The 16,520-nt window shown below is 48.7% G+C and overlaps 1 protein-coding gene across 1 annotated transcript in view; it reads left to right on the forward strand.

Moving 5' to 3' along the window:
• Positions 1 to 16,520, forward strand: part of EDA (ectodysplasin A) — a 62,355-nt gene that overhangs the window by 43,225 nt on the left and 2,610 nt on the right. Inside the window, exons 3-8 of the mRNA XM_062502798.1 lie at positions 8,403 to 8,432; positions 11,447 to 11,626; positions 12,453 to 12,487; positions 12,591 to 12,642; positions 14,923 to 15,053; positions 16,440 to 16,518. Of these exons, the coding sequence (XP_062358782.1) occupies positions 8,403 to 8,432; positions 11,447 to 11,626; positions 12,453 to 12,487; positions 12,591 to 12,642; positions 14,923 to 15,053; positions 16,440 to 16,518 (507 nt within the window). The remainder of the gene's footprint in view (positions 1 to 8,402; positions 8,433 to 11,446; positions 11,627 to 12,452; positions 12,488 to 12,590; positions 12,643 to 14,922; positions 15,054 to 16,439; positions 16,519 to 16,520) is intronic.

A 16,520-nucleotide genomic window follows, 5' to 3' on the forward strand; every position in this document is an offset into this window, starting at 1 on the left:
TGGTGCCTTGCCATTGATCCTGCAGTGGATCTGGATGGGATGGAGGAGGTAGATCACCTTGCTTCGTCCATGTGTCCTGTAAAGCCTTGGAAATTCCCGTTGCAGTGAGCAGGGACACATCTGCCTTGCTCAAAGAAGTGAGGAGGGATTTTCAGCAGAGCTCTGGCTCTTGGAGAGCAGAGTTGAGGTTGTAGGGTGGAGAGAACCCCAGGAAGTGACTGGATCCAGCCTCTCCTCCTAAACAGAGGACTGTGGTAGAGGTGACAACAGCAGAGGTGACAGACCTTTCAAGGGAGGTGCTGCTCCATCCTGCTTCTCCTACAGCCTGCACCTGCATTTTTCCTCATGCCAAAAAGCCCTTAGGAAGGGCTGGTGGGGCTCTACCTGCTCTAGCACCTCCTTTCTGACAGTACCTGGTGCCCTTTGAGTCACATCATCCTTCTGAAGGTGGAAAAACCCATGGAATGGATGAGCACAACTAATTCATCCTGTTCCTTTTGTCCTTTCCAGCTTTACATGGAGCAAAAATCAGGTTGATGTGTGGTTGTCCCATAGGTCTGTCTCCTGTTCACACTTTGGTTCTGATCGTCTGCACCAATCAGATTTTTTTTCCCTTTAACGTGATTAAAGATCAGGATAAACTACATCACAACCTACTGCATTAACTACTGGCATTATCTGTAAGTTTAACTGTACTTAGGAGCTTCACCAAATGATTCCCCAAGGAGTCCTGGGTTTTGTCAAGCCAAGCAAAAATCTCAGAGTACTGGCAGGAGAAAAAAAACCAACTTTCTCAACAGCAAAAAAAAACCTGCTCCTGATGAGATCTTAGGAGAAGAGAGATTGTGGCTCTCTGGCATCTCGTGTCTCTCCAGGGATTCTAGGGATGAGCTGTGACTTCCCTCTGTTTGTTTTCAGCCCGATGAGCTTGAACTGGGGGGCTGGTGTTTGGGATCAGAGGAATGGGGAGGGAGCAGGCTACTGATCCATGGAGCTCCTGGAGCAGCATCTGCTCATCTGGATGACACATGGATGGAGGTTTGTCCTTTGGTGGAATGCAAGGAGAGGAGCAGGGAGGCAGCAAAGGCCACTCTCATCCCGAAGCCACCACATGAGAGATGATTCCCAGCCCTTGGTGCCAGGGCACGAGCTCTTCTCACACCCTGTGGCCAAGCCATCCCAGGAGTGACCTCAGTGCAGGACGTTCCCCGTGGAGAGACATGAGAAGTCCGTCAAAGAGATGCAGAATTGTCTCAAAAATTGGATGGAGACAAGGGAGTGCCTCAGAAGTGTCCAAAATGAGCTGCAAACTGTCCTCGGTCTCCCAGGCTGGAGGAGACCAGCTTCAGGCTGGGACAGTCCAGCACAGGGCTGGGAGGTCACAGTGTCCCTGTCCCCAGGACATTTCGGGGGACTCAGCAGCCTCTCGCTCCACAGTGGGACAGGAAACACGAAGCAAAGGCTCCTGAAATTCAGGGCTTGTGTTGTGCAGGTGGAGCGGGCTGGGATGGCCCTCTGGTGACTCTGGGAATGGCACGGGACCAAGATCCCACTGGATGAAGGACAGGGAGGGAACGCTGATTTGTGGGGTGCTGTCATGAAGCATCTTGATTTAAGGCGTAAGCAGGCAAAGATCATTAAGGGTGACTGTGCTCACACATGAATTTTGAGGAATTTTAAAGCAGGGTTGAAACAAAAGCAGAGAGAGAAGGAAAAGTGGTGGCTGGGAAAGCTGGAATGGGCTTTGCCCTGTGGACTCACACATCCCACAGTGCTATTTTATCCTTCCCCTACTTTGTGTCATGTATTCCCTCCCTATTGCCTTACAAAACATATTCTCTGTATTCAGATTTGTTGAAATTAGTTGTAGTTCACACCCCTGGCTTGGGTTCCTGTTAAGTGTGGGCAGCACTTTTCCTCCACTCTCAGAAAATCCTCCTTTGTCATCAAAAAGCTGCCCTGGGAAGACACACCAGAATTCTGGAGTAACACAGGATGAGATTTATTTCTGTGATGTTTTCCTAGATTTTTCATTTATCATATTCTCTAAATATTCTGCAGTAATAATACCGAAGCTGCTCTTTAGCAGCTCTCTCTGGAGTTAGTAAAGAAGCACTTTCTTTTTTCAGGGAAAAGGGAAAATATTCCTCTTGTCTCAGTGTTTGTATCACTGACTGATAGTTCAGTAGGATCCAAGAAGCTTTCATCTGGATAGACCAAATTTCCTGAAAATGTTGAAAACATATTGGTTCCAAACCTCCCCCGAAACCACGTGTTCTAGATTAGGCATGTGTTTGGGAGCTAACATCCCTCTTTCCCCAATCCACTAGAATCTGGCATTAATAATGCTGCATTTAAAAATATTTGAAAAGCTTTACATTTCTCCTAGCCATGGGAATGAAGTGAATGTCACTGTGCTAGTGCTGGAAAGGCAGCTGGAGGGTTCTGGAGGTTTCTTGTTCATTCTTGTCAGGGAAAACTGACATCCCAGGTGGCAGGAGGTTCACCATCACCTGGAATCTCAAGGAACACCCAAGCTGCCCTTTCCACTTTTGGTATTGGTCAAATAGGGATAGAGGGGTTGGTTGATGGGTAGACTCCTTGAGGTTGGAAATGCCCTTCAAGATCATCCAGTCCAAGCTGTGATCCCCACATTGTCACCAGCCCAGAGCACTGAGTGCCACATCCAGGCCTTCCTTGGACACCTCCAGGGATAGGCTCTCCACCACTTCCAGTGTTTGAAAGGACCTACAAGGAAGCCAGAGAGGGGATCCTTATCAGGAATAGTAGTGACAGGGCAAGGAGAAATGGGTGCAAACTGAAAGAGGGGCAATTTAAGTTGGACATATGGAAGGAATTCTTCTCTGTAAGGTTGGTGAGGGCCTGGAATGGATTTCTCAGAGAAGCTGTGGCTGCCCCTGGATCCCTGGAATTGTCCAAGGCCAGGCTGGACGGGGCTTGGAACAGCCTGGGCTAGTGGGAGGTGTTCCTGCCCATGGCAGGGGGTGGCACTGGATGAGCTTTAAGGTCCCTTCCAACCCAAACCATTCCATGATTCTGTGACTTAATGATTTGATGTTTATTTTACGGAAGAGTAAGAAGTGATGTGGTGTTTCTGGAGGACACCAACATCTCGTTAATCAGCAGGATTTTGTCTCTACTCTGTAACTTGGGATGAGGATAATTCCTCAGCACCTCCATCCTCTCACCTCCCAGGGTGGAGGGAAGATGGAAACACGGAGGTGGCTCAGTTGAATTACCTGGTCTTACATGTCCCCAAAACAGTGTCACACTTAGGGAAGAAGATTGAGAATGTTCCGTAGTAACTCAGTGCTAGGAAGTAGGAGGAGGATCAGTAATTCCCAGTGAATGCTGAAAACAGGTTGGCACAGTCTCTGAAGGATGGATTGGTGGATGGATGGATGGATGGATGGATGGATGGATGGATGGATGGATGGATGGATACCCAAAACTGGTGGCTGCTGCCATGTACCTTTCCCAAACTGGGTGAACACCTTAAAGACATCACTTGGTGTCATGTCCTGAATCAAATGATGCTGCTAAAACATGGTTGTGGCATTTCATGGCTTTTTCCTGCTCTTGGCAACTGGGAATTCCAGCATGTTCAGCACCTCCTTAGGTGTATCCTTTATTTGGCTGATTCCTGTAATGGTCAACCTTTTATAGGTTTGATATAAAATCAGCATAATTACAAAGATCTGTTCCCATCCATAAAACCAGTTGGAACTGTTTGGCAGGAATTTAAACTATTTCTTGTTAATCCACACACACAGCTAATAAGGGAAGGCAGGGGTTTTTTAATATCCTATTTATATCAGCAGATGTCCTAAAGAAGTTTGGGATATTTGTGTATTTATAGTAAATCATAGCAGTGTGTAGCGTGCAGAAAGAGAGATTGGAGGGGGGGCAAAGTCAACTCTATTAATCTTGCTGAGAGCAAACATGTCACATGTAATATCCTTGAGTTGCATCACCATCTGGGATTTTTCTGAAGGCCTTGGAATTGATCCAGCAGATGGTAGGGCTGCAGGAGCTGGGGCTGGAACCTGCTCCCTGAAGCATGGAGAGATGTCTTCTGCTGCTGGCTGGGCCACAGCTGGGGGTTTGCACACCAAAAATTCATCTCTTCCAAGTGTTTCTCTCAGCTTCTATGGAGATATTTGTATGAAGCCCAAGTGATTCCGCTAGAAGGGAAATGGAATTGTTTCGAGTGGCTTGGAATGGTTTGGAGCTTTCTACATGGGGTGGTTCTGTTTGGGTTGAGTTCTTTTGTCATCATATAGAGATGTATTTCCTTCTTGTGCCTTTCCCTCTAGGTTTACCCCTCCTGCAGGTTTGACATTCCCTCCTTTTCTGATGTCCTCCCCTTCTATTTTCCCCAGCAGTTGCGGAAAATCAGCTTTTGGAGTGGTCTAGCTCTGGAGTGGTGCTCACAGCCAGGGTGTCCAGAGCCCAGTGTTCAGCATTCCTGCTCCCATCTTTCCTGAGGGAATCCTGTGATGAGAAATTCAGCTGGTCCCAGTTACTGCAGCAGAGTCAGGGGCTTTTCTGACAGGGAAAGGGAAATTGGTGGTAGGAATAGACAGGCAGCTGCAATGTTTCCAGCAGCAGCTTCAGTAGCGATGGCTTTGGTGGCTAAGCAAAAATAATCCCAAAAGTAACATTCCAGAGGGACTGGCAGACTTCAGAGAAACTTTCCAGAGGTGACCTGTGACACAGGAGGGCTCACTCTGAGACAGAAGATCTCCTGCAGACCCGTGCTTCTCCTTGGAAGCCTTCTCATTCCCAACTCAATGGTCTAAGGGAGCAATTTGGGAGCAAAATGTGCCAGCACTGTTCTTGAAGCCCTACAGGTCTTCTCCTTCTTTAGCCTTTCCCAGTGCTGCTGGCCACCAAGGCGAGCTCACTTGCCCACTTCTTGCCTTTCTGTGGAATTCTTCTTGTTTCAATTCATCTTTCTGTATCAGATGATCAGGATTGACTTCACTGTTCCCAGGATTTCCTCAGCCCTTCACTAAGGCAGTGGATTTCCCCATGTTTTCCAGAGTTACTCCCATTTTAGGATTGTGTTTCTGCCTTGCCTGGCTGAGCAGCAGCAGCTGAGCACGTGCAGGTGTCCTCCAGCATCCACCAGAACACTTTATTATTTCCCATATATATATATTTTATAGGACTGTATATTTTGTATGACTGAATCTCATTCCATGCTTATTATCCTTCAAAGCCATCCAGCCTATCCTGCTCTCCCAGTCCTTTTCTGTATTAACAGTTCTGGCCAACTTCCCTCCCCCTAAACAAGGGGGTGAACAGAGCTGACAACTCCTTCAAGGGGGGATCAGAGTTTAAACATATTTAATTCCATTTGAAAGATGGAAAAGTAGAAGGGGGTGGACTTCCCGAGGTCTGGACCTGGTTTGACCTCAATGGAGAGACAGGATGTGGAAAGGGAAAGGTGGGATTAGTGAGAAGAAGGACAGCAGTTGGGAAGAATAACTGTGCTTGGGTGGCTGTCACATTCCGTGCTGGCAGCTGGGACCACCTGGATCTCTAGGACATTCCTGAAGGATGTGGAAAAGGATTCATGAGGAGCAGAAAAGTGCACTCATAAAGGTGCACACTTCTAAAGAAGGGATAAGGGGTGCCAGGGAACAGCTGAGAGGTTGGGTTGCTCTTAGATCCCATTGAGACTGGAATAAATCCTGCAGCATGGTAAAGTCCCTGAAATCAGGTATGGGAGACACTGATCAAGAAATTCTTCAAGTCAAACCAATATCCTTCTCTACGAAAGTGGCAGGTCTGTAGACTCTGGAGCAGCAGAAGTTATCCTGTAATTTGGTTTTTTATGCTCCTGTACGGTGAAGGAACACAGTGGATGCACCTGTGAGCCACATCTTGGAGTGGAAAAAAACAGTTTTGTCTTAGGCCATCCTTGGAATCAAGGCCTGCATGAAACTGCACTAAATAAATGTGGATTGGGTAACAGGCTTTGAGTTCTGGAGCCTCTCCATGGGAGGAATGGGATGGGGAGGTGGGATTGGCAGTGTGGGAAAGACTTAGGTTTGCATAGCTTGTAGGTGTTTAACCATCAATGAAGAGGTGACCAGTGGGTCAGATATATCCTGGAATCCCAGACTGGTTTGGGTGGGAAGGATCTTAAAGCTTTTCTCATTCCCCTGCCATTGACAGGGACACCTTCCCCTATCCCATGCTGCTCCAAGCCCTGTCCAACCTGGCCTTGGACACTTCCAGGGATGGGGCATCCATTAGATTATAATGATATTGTCTGTGTGTTCAACCATTGCATTTAACAAGTCTAAATATTTTGAAAAGTATTTTTAAATATTTTAACAAGTTGTATGTTTAAATATTGGGTTGTGGCCTCTGAAAACCCTGGCAGAAAGGATTTTTTAATTACCATTTTTCTCCTCTGCACATCAATGTTGGGACAACATCCATCAAGCCAAGTTTTCAAGCCTTATGCCTCAACACCTCAGCATCTGAGAGGAATATTGATCTGAAATTTTGGTGGCTCTCAGCTTAGACTCAGTAATTTATTACCATTTTAGCCTAAATGGAGCAGTAACTCATGAACTTCCCATTTTGAGCAGAACCAAGGGAAATTCTGCTGTATCAGAAGCTTCAGCTCCGCGCTCCAATTAAACAACCCCCCCCTGCTCTCGAGAGGCAAACAGATGCAAACCCCAGAAAGACTCAGAAGCTCCAAAGCTTAATAATCCTGGAGTTTTTGGTTGGTTTTTTTTTTTTTTTCCCCTCGTGTCAGGAATATTTTTGTGTCTGTCGAAAGCTCCACTTGCAGATCCGTAACATCTCTCTCTGCCGTGCCTGGAACAGATGCGTGTGTTGTAATATAGACTGTGAACATTGACATCCCATGTGGTTCTCATTCCTCCCAGTCATCTTTGAAGCTAATTGGATCCAGCCAGCCCAAATGTGTCTGGCTGGCCACAGCTATTTGTACTTTCACTCTGGTTCTGGTGCTAATGGTGGGATCTATGGAACATGAAATAAACTCTCGTGACTCCGAGTGCTGCCGAGGCACAGCCGCTCGCGTCTCGCTGGGTTGGGATGGGCTGGGATCTTTAAATGGGATTTTTTTTTTTTTTTTTCCTCTCTAGTGTTGTTCAGTGGCTGGTGGCTACAGTGAGGACTGGTGGGGCTCAGAAGTGCAGAATCGTGAGCCTGGTTGTCCAGCCTAAAATGTTTTGCAGACTGGTGTGGCTTCCTAGTGAGATACTGGGATGGCATCGTTAGGAATCCATGTGTTGTCCAACCCGTGACTATTACTAAAATATTGTACAGAACTGTTATTAAAAATAGTGAATTAGCAGAAATTGTCATTTAGATAGAAGGACCTTAAAGCTCACTAACCCCATGGGGAGGGATACCTTCCACTAGCCCAGGTTGCTCCAAGCCCTGTCCTGCCTGGCCTTGGGCACTTCAGGGGTTGGGGCAACCACATCTTCTCTGGGCAGCCTGTGCCAGGGCCTTACAGGGAATAATTTCTCCTTAAAAATATATATACCCCCATTTATAGAGAATGTCTTTTATAGATAATGCCTTTTGTAGATAATACCATCATGTTCCCATAACCCAACAACACAATGTAGGAAAACCAATATTCCTGTTGGAAAGGCATCAGTAAAGTTGATGATTGAATTTCTCTGGTCCTTTTCCTGTCTTTCCTTTAACAAACTAACTTTCCTCCTAACTTTTCATGGGAAAAAGGCTCTTCTGTCTGGAATTTACTTTTCCCCACCCCCTCATATTCAAAGCAATCTCATTACCTTCAGTTGGTTACAATTTTATCTCAGTTAAAGGTGATTTCAGTCACTGCTGTGCTAAACCCCAGGTTTTAGAGGGATTTCCCTGATGAATCATGAGGGAATATTTGGGAATTTTTGCAGTTCATTCCCATACATGATGAATTCTTGGGGAAGCAGTGGAACATGTTTCACACTTCAGCCTCTGTTCACAAAGTCCTGTCATTTCTCAGCTTCACTGTAAATATTTTCTCTCCATGCTTGGGAGGTTTGGATTCCCATTGTTTCAAACAGCCAGTTCAGAATAATTCTTTGCTTTTGTGGTTTTTTAGTGTTTTATTCTTATTTTTAAACAACTTGGCTCGCAAGGAGTCAGCAGGGAGTTGGACCAGATGATCTTTAAAGGTCCCTTCCAACCCCAACCACTCTCTGATGCTCTGAAATTTGGGTTACTGCTCTCAGCTGAGACCATTCCTGGGCTGCTGCATGGGCCACAAATACGTCCATTGTCCACTTGGAAATTAAAATGGCAATGGGGATTTTCTCTGATGAAATGATCCCTGAATTTCACTAGTTTTCTCTTTTGTTCCCCCTTTGTAGGTCCAAGTTCAGTGAAAAACAAGAAAAAGGGTAAGTTTGAATTTTAACTGAGTTTTCCTTTCTGTACTTTGAGAATTCTCTTTGGCCAACATGAAGGAGAAACCAATGGCAGCTTCCCTCTCCACGAAAGGCTGGAATAACACCCACAACCACCCCCTAAAACTACTTTAAACACTGAATGAAGTTAATTATGTTGTGCAGAAGTAACCCTGAAGATTCTCCAATTTTGTAGAATTGAGTCAGTACCAAATACCAGGAACCGTTGCTGTTTGCCAGCCTTGGCTTTCATCCCAATCCTGCCAACCTGCAGCTTGGATTCTCCTTCAGACCCACTAAGCTCAGCATGAGCACACTTTGTATTCCACTTGTGTTAACCTCCAAATTATCACTTTATGAGCCCCTTCTGAGTGTTGCTCAGCCCCAAGGTTTTGTGGATTTGGTGATGTTCCTCAGGCAGTTTGCAGTGGATTGTTGGGATTTGGGTTATTCAGGCAGCCCTGTTTGAGGGGTTCCTGATGCCATCCTTGTTTCTGTAGGACTTAGGGTCCCACACTTAGGGTCCCACACTTACTTGCTTCCAGGAGTTTTAGCGAGTCCAAGGATCTGAGCAGTCGAGTTTTTCATGTCTGTACTACTGTAGTAGCACATCAAATGGCTTTAATCCTTGGATGCAAACTCCAGAGCCACAGCTGAGAGGTGGAAACAGGCCATACTTAGCAACTTCATTTGTATTTACTCCGAGAAGCAGTGTAAAATTTTATGTTGGAGAAGTTTGTCCTAACAAAGCTCAACCCGCGATCAATCAACCCAACAAATAACAACTGATGGCTGCAGCCTCCGGAGCAATTCCAGAAGGGCAGGGGGATCTCGTGGAGCTGGATTGTATACAGCTGTATAAAGTAGCTTAATTTTACGGTGTTGTCACATTTAATTATTTTTCGAGTTCCAGTTCATTGTTTGATGAGTGAGGATTATGTAGAGCTCCCTGCTTCTGCCTGCTCTGACTTTCAGAGGCCCTGAGTACAGGCATGGGAGACCTGGCAGGCTGGGATTTGGGTGCTGGGACCCTCCTTGGAGACTTGATAAGGGAGCTGTCAGATAGTTAATGGAATATGTTTTGTCTTGTGAGGTTTGTTAATGCAGAGGGGTGGTTGAAATGCCTAGAGGGATGGAAAGGCACAGAAGTGTGTCACTGGGTTGAGCGATTGTGTCACTGCTCAAGCTGCAGCTCCCTGAGTAGCAGAGCAGATTTTGGAGGCAGATGAGTTAAACCAGCTGTGATGTGCATCCCTCTTGGGAAGGGAAGCCTGGAGTGACAGCAGCAGCTTTCCCAACTCCCTGTCTGCAGTCCTCCCTTGGGATGGCCTGGATTGGGGGGATGTCAGTGAGAAGAGTTTGGTGTGGTTTAGGGAAAGTAGGTGTGGTTCAAGTGTTCATTTCCAAAGCACGGCATCATCCCGAGGAGGAGGAGAAGTGCTGGATTAGAGGAAGGCTGGATTGTGGCCAGCTCAGGTTGGAAGTCATGGCTGCTGATTTGGAGAGAAATATCGCTGTGGAGATTTGTCCCCTGAAACCTTTTCCCACTTTTGTAGGACACCAGTGTGGCTTTACTCACCCGTGCTCACTTTAACTTCATTTTCTGCACATTTAAATTATGCCCACAGTTGTCCCACCTTGATGTCCTTGTGCCTTTGCTCCTGGCTAGTGGCCATCCAGAGATTCCCACTCCTGTGCTAAAACAGATGGATTTTTCCTTGCACTCCTGTCCATTACAAAGATGGATATTAGTAGAGAAACAAGTACATAAATGTACTCAGAAACTGTTCCAACAACTATAATTTCATATCCCAACTGCTGCTGTCATCTAAATACCAGTTTAATTCTGTCCTACTGGGGACCTTGTGGCAGCAATTGAAGCGATTTTGCTCCGTTTATGTTCCTTGGCAGAAAAGCTGTTCCAAAGTGGCATTTTAAAAACTACATCAAAAGAACATGATTTTTCTCGGGAACATGGAAAATCAGGAGAGCAGGGACCAGGCTTTCCCTGCAGAGCTTGTTTCGTCCCACTCTGTGTATGTAGGATATATTCCTGATGTGGTTATGCCATTTCTCTTCCTTGAGATGTGTGAGGTGTTTGAGGATCATGGTAGGGAAGGTTTTTACCTCGAGGATGGGACAGGTTGTGCAGGGAAGCTGTGGCTGCCCCATCCCTGGAAGTGTCCAGGGCCAGGTTGGACAGGGCTTGGAGCAACCTGGGACAGGAGAAGATGTCCCTGCCCATGGCAGAGGTGGCATTGCACTGGCTTTACGGGCCTTTCCAACGCAAGCCAGTCTGGGATTCTGTGATTGGAACAATTCTCCAGTGTTCCCATCCCCTGAATGTGGTCAGTCCTTCCCGAGCCCCTTCCTCCATCCAAAGCCCAAAACATAGAATTATTTTGAGGCACAAGCCAGCACAGGGGCTCCTCCAGCAACACTGGGGAGGAGCCGGAGCTCGGCTCTGAACTGCCCTCTGGAGGAGACCAAGCCATGGGGATCATCTCCCAATCCTAATGTGCAACAGGTAGGAAAGATTATCCCTGTTTTCCATCAAAACCCAGCAAAGCGAGAAACTGCAGAGTGGTTCATCTGCACCAGAGCACCCCAGCCTTGGCTGAGTGCGTTGGAACGTGCTGTGGGAGCATCCTGACTGTATCCAGAGATCATCCCGGGTCTGTAGGGATGTGCCCAGCCCGAGAGCAGAGTGACTGGAGCTGTGGGAAGAGACCCCTGGGCCTCCATCCTTTGAGAGGCCCCAGAGAGTCCCTGTGCCTCATTTAAATGTAATTCCCAACAGGAAGGAGCCTGCAGGGTGATGACCTGGTCCTGCCCTGTTGGCAGCGTTGTCCTCGTGGTGCAGAGCCATAGGACACCCATCCCAGCTGTCCTGAGGTTCCTCCTAATCCCTGCCTGCAGCCAGGAGTGATCCACCCCCAACCTCCCATTTCTTGCAGCCCCAAGCCCACCCCACAACCCCAGGTAATGCCTGTCCTTGTGTTTTCCAGGTAAAAAGGCTGGTCCTCCAGGGCCCAATGGTCCCCAAGGGCCACCAGGGCCTCCCGGGCCACAGGGTCCCCCCGGCATTCCCGGCATCCCCGGGATTCCAGGCACAACCGTCATGGGACCGCCCGGCCCCCCTGGCCCGCCAGGCCCTCAGGGACCACCTGGAGTGCAGGGCCCCTCAGGTAAGGATCCATCCGTGCCCTCTGCTCCGAGCTGGACAGGTGGGAACAGCAGAGGTGTCACCAGAGATGTCACTGCAGTGTCGGGATGCGATGGCTCAACAGCCTGGAGCAGGACTCAGGTGTCCTCAGCAAGGCTCGGAGCAACCTATGGAAGTGGAGTGTCCCTCCATGGAAGTGTCCGTGCCCATGGCAGGGGTGGAACTCGATGGGCTTTAAGGTCCCTTCTAACCCAAACCACGCTGAATTTCTGGGATTCTGGGATTCCGTGGCTCTAAATGGCCAGGAGCAGCAGGAGACCCTCAGTTCCCTGCTGTGCTGCCAAAGGCATCTCCTCCTTAATTAGGATTTGGCTCCCAAGGGAGGGAGATGCAATGAATGACCTGCAGAGGAAATCTTGGCATCTTGGCAGCCAAGTGGTTTTATTCCCACTGTGGGTCAGGGAATGGGTTGTGCAGTTTTTCCTTATAGTGGAAACCTGTTGAATAGCAAAGAATTTTGATGGTTGGATAGATATGCCAGGAATAAACTAGGGAAATGTAGGATAGGTCTTTTTCTTCCTTATATTTTAAAAAAATATGTGTAATATTTTATATTTCTGGTTTATATATTTTAATATTAACTGCACCCCATATCCCTCCTCCTGTTAGAACAGGTTTAATGGTTATCATGGAGTAAGAAAAGTGATTTATATGGAGCTTCAGTGTTATTTTGGGGTAACAAAAATATTATAAGGGGGTTTAGGGGTTATTTTGGGACAAAAGAAGTGTTATTTATAGGATTGTTCATTCAACCTTCCTCTTCAATGATGTGGAATTGCCTTTTGCAGGTGCCACAGACAAGGCCAGCTCCAGAGACATCCAGGTGGGTTGATCTTTCCATGGAAAAAAAGCAGCTTTGGGGGGAATTTTTGTGTACTGGCACAGTGCTTCCCATTAATCCTCTGTCCCTGTGCTCTCCCTTGCAGCCAGCTGTGGTCCATCTCCAAGGCCAAGGCTCAGCAATCCAAGTGAAGAATGGTAAGGATCTCTTGGTAATTGTGGGTACTGGGAAGAGCCCCTCCTGCACCCATAGAGTTCCTGGATCCCAATCCATCCCATGACACAGCTCCCAGATTTTCCCTGCATCCATGGCCTTGTACCTAGATCCCAGTCCATCCCATAACACAGCTCCAAGATGATCCCTGCCTTCCAATACCCCTGCCCAGACCCCCCAAGAAGTCTTGGATGGAGTCTCCACCCACATTTTCCCTGAGCTCCTGTTTATCTCCCAGATTATCCCTGTTCTGTACATCCCAGGAATTCTGTCCCATTAAATCTCCTTTTTCCCTGACCTCCAGGTACATCTTGTGCCTTCCCAGCCCCTCCATGACCAGGCCTTTTTTTCCTCCCATTCTATTTTAAGCCCTCAGTGGATCCTTACCCTGTCTCTTCCCCATTTGCCCATTTTCCTCAAGTGTCCCAGGAATTTAAGGCAGGGAAGACCCAGTGGTGAGAGGACATGGAGGTGTCCAGCCACCAGCTCTTCCTGGGATCCCCTGAGCATCTCTGCACCCCCCAACATCCTTTAATCCCAGAGCCTGCTGAACCACTTCCCATCCACAGGCAGCTCCTTGCTCTCCTCTTCCTTCCCACATCCCTATCCAAATTCTGCTCAAGTTCCTGCTGTCCTTGCCAACAGCTGGGGCTTGTTCATCACCTCCTGCCTCCCTGCTCTGGCTGTGCTGGAGAGGAGCTGGCTTGTCCCCTCCCTGAGTCCCCATGTGCACTCTCCAGGGACCACATCCATCCATCTTTACGCCAATCCCAGACTGGCTCCCGAGGGTGGGGACAGCAGGAAGGGGCTGCAGGATCCCTGTCCATGAATTCCTGCCTCATGCGTGGGATGGGGAGAGCTGGCCACTGCTTCTGTGGGAAGGCAGCTTTCCCTCTCAGCAGTGAGCGGTGGCAGCTGGAATTTCTCATGGATATGGAATTGGGCTTGCAGCTTCCCAAAATTAAAAGGAAGCCGCCCATTCCCAGGGACAATGTGAGGGAAAAGTTGCTGTTTGCTTACGTTCAGAAAGCAATTATCCCTTCATTACTGGGAATGCTGAGGGTTTGCAGAGGGAACGCTGCTCTCTAAGAGTGGGAATGCCCTGTGAGTGTCCTTCCCTGCTGCTCGGGAACAATCCAGAGCTGGGAGCCAGGAATGCTGTCCAGCTGCCAGCCTGGCGAGCTCCAGCAGGGAGCAGGGGGAGGAGAGGCAGATGGAGACTGGGAGGAGAAGAGTGGGATTTGATAAACTGAGGTACCTACAGAGACTGGCTCAGTTTGGGGCTCATAGCAAAGTCTGTTCCTAGGTTATCCCAATAATCCCAGTGCCAAAGGACTGGGTGGTAGATCCATAAATCCTTGACAGTGTTCAGGGACCCCAGTTAGGGGTTACTGTATTGTGATATGATGCAATTTCCTACTTTGTTGTTATTCTGGCTCTTAAAAACTTCAGGAGTTGTAAGGGCAAAGGTTTTGTTAAAATTATCTCAATTACAAAGTCAGGAACGGTGAAGTCAAGGAACCCCAGAATTAAAACCAGTCGTGTGATCCAAAGCTGGCCTCCATTTGCCTGGAGAAGAGAAAGGTCCAGGGAGCCCCTTCCACTGCCTAAAGGGATGCCAAGAGAGCTGGAGAGGGATTGGGAACAAGGGCCTGGAGTGACAGGACAAGAAGGAATGGCTTTAAGCTGAAAGAGGATAGATTCCCATGGGAGATTGGGAAGAAATTTCTCCTTGAGAGTTGAGAGGCCCTGACACAGGGTGCCCAGAGAAGCTGTGGCTGCCCCATCCCTGGAAGTATCCAAGGCCAGGTTGGACAGGGCTTGGAGCAACCTGGGATGGAGGAAGGTGTCCCTGCCCATGGCAGGGGGTGGAATGGGTTGAGTTTTAAGGTCCCTTCCCACCCAAACCATTCCATGATAACTCCATGATAACCATTCCCTTGGACACAACAGAGAACAGGGATCAAACAAGCTCAGCTGCAGGGTCAGGAGGAGGCAGATCCATGTCCAGCCCTGGGATGAGCAGAGCACAGCAGGCCGTGCGCTGGGTTTTGAGGCTGAGAACACAGAGGGCTTCTGGGGACAGACAACCCCACAAAGCCATGGTGTGCTCAGAGCTAGAGAGGAGTCCCTGCTCCCAATTCCCCGTCCTGGGGTTCCCCCTCTGAATTCCCTGCTCTCTGTCATGCTGTGACTGTGTTTGTGTTGCTCCTGCGCTCTTCCTCCTGACGGGTACTGAGTGACCGCCGTTTTCTCATACTGAGATCTTTCAGGTGGAGTCCTCAATGACTGGTCTCGCATCACTCTGAACCCCAAGGTGTTTAAGCTGCATGCCCGCAGTGGGGAGCTGGAGGTACTGGTGGACGGCACATACTTCATCTATAGTCAGGTAGAAGTGAGTACGGTCCTAGGCTAACTCCTCCTATTCTTGTGTTCCGGTGGAAGCCTTGCATGAACCACGAGAGGGCTCCAGACAACAACCAAAATGCCAACAGCTTGTGTGGAGTTGTAGCTGCTTCGGCTCAGGATGGGTGTGGGGAGGAGTGTCACACCCCTGTCACCGCCAGGACACCGCCAGCCAGGGATTAGTCACTGAAAGCACAGCCCACACCCACCGATCCCGGGGTTATCCCTCCAGTTATCCATGCGGTCATTCCCCGACCCTTCCAAACCTCCCTGCAGGCAGGGTGCTGAGCTCAGTGCTTTAAAAGACCCAAACATTGGTCATTTGTGGTTATTTATGAGCTGTGTCACTGCCAGCCCAGGTGGTTTGGCCAGATTCCAGCCCAGGTGACTCCATTTGCCTCCCCCTGCTCCGTGTAGATCTGCCCCAGAACCGGCTCTGGGATGAAGAGCACGGATGGCAGGTGCTCTTCCATGGCATTGGTGACACGTGTCCGGTTTGGATGGGGACAGAAAATATAACTCCACATGGGCCAAACTATAATTGTGTCCCAGGTGCCTGATGCTGATTGCTGGCCACAGTGTTGGGCCACTGAAGCTTCATTGTTTGTGGCCCATCAAGAAAAAACAAAAGGGATTCAGGAAAAAAAAAGGGATTCAGTGTTCGGGCAGCTCCTGCCTCCAAAAGGGCTGAATTTCCTTTCTCAGGAAGAAGCAGCTCCCTGAGACTGACTTCTCCTTGGACAGGTCTTCCTCCTGCAGTTCTTTGGAATCAGAGTGTGGCAGAGGGTTAAGCGAGGACAAGTAGAGTCACAGGGGAAATCAGGGAGTTTAATCAGTAGAAACACTGTGAGGTGATTTCCTTCCAAGCTGTGGAGGTTGGGAGAGCCTTTTCCCTGTAGTAGCTCGTGCCTGTGCAAGCACCAAGTCCAGTTACCCAGGAGGCAGCTCCCAGTCCACCTTAGGGCAGTTCTGATGTCACCACTAAAGGAGGCTTCTGGCACCAGGAAGCAGGACTGGCCAGGTAAGTGCAAGAGGCCTTCAGTGGAATGTGTGTGTCTGTGTGTGGGATGAGAAGCTGTTGTAGCACACAGGGGGTCCTGCATGGCTCTGTGCAGGTGTGTCACTTCCCTGGAATAAGCAGGACGGTAGCTCAGCCTTAGGCACATGGATTCAGGGGTTTTTGCATGCTTGGGTCAGTCTGAAGCAGAATAAAAGAGGTTCCTGGTTGGTTTGGGGCTCTCCCTGCCTCGCACAGGTCACCTGTGAGTGCAGGTGTTGGGGCCAGGAGGGGCTGCACACACCCCCAGGATGAAGCACTTGCTCCCCACACCCTGACCCTCTCCCTGACACCTTTCTTCTCCCTGCTTCACATCAGGTCTACTACATCAACTTCACCGATTTTGCCAGCTACGAGGTGGTGGTGGACGAGAAGCCCTTTCTGCAATGCACTCGGAGC

This window comes from Cinclus cinclus, chromosome 15, assembly GCF_963662255.1.
Source record: "Cinclus cinclus chromosome 15, bCinCin1.1, whole genome shotgun sequence".
Lineage (NCBI taxonomy): Eukaryota > Metazoa > Chordata > Aves > Passeriformes > Cinclidae > Cinclus > Cinclus cinclus.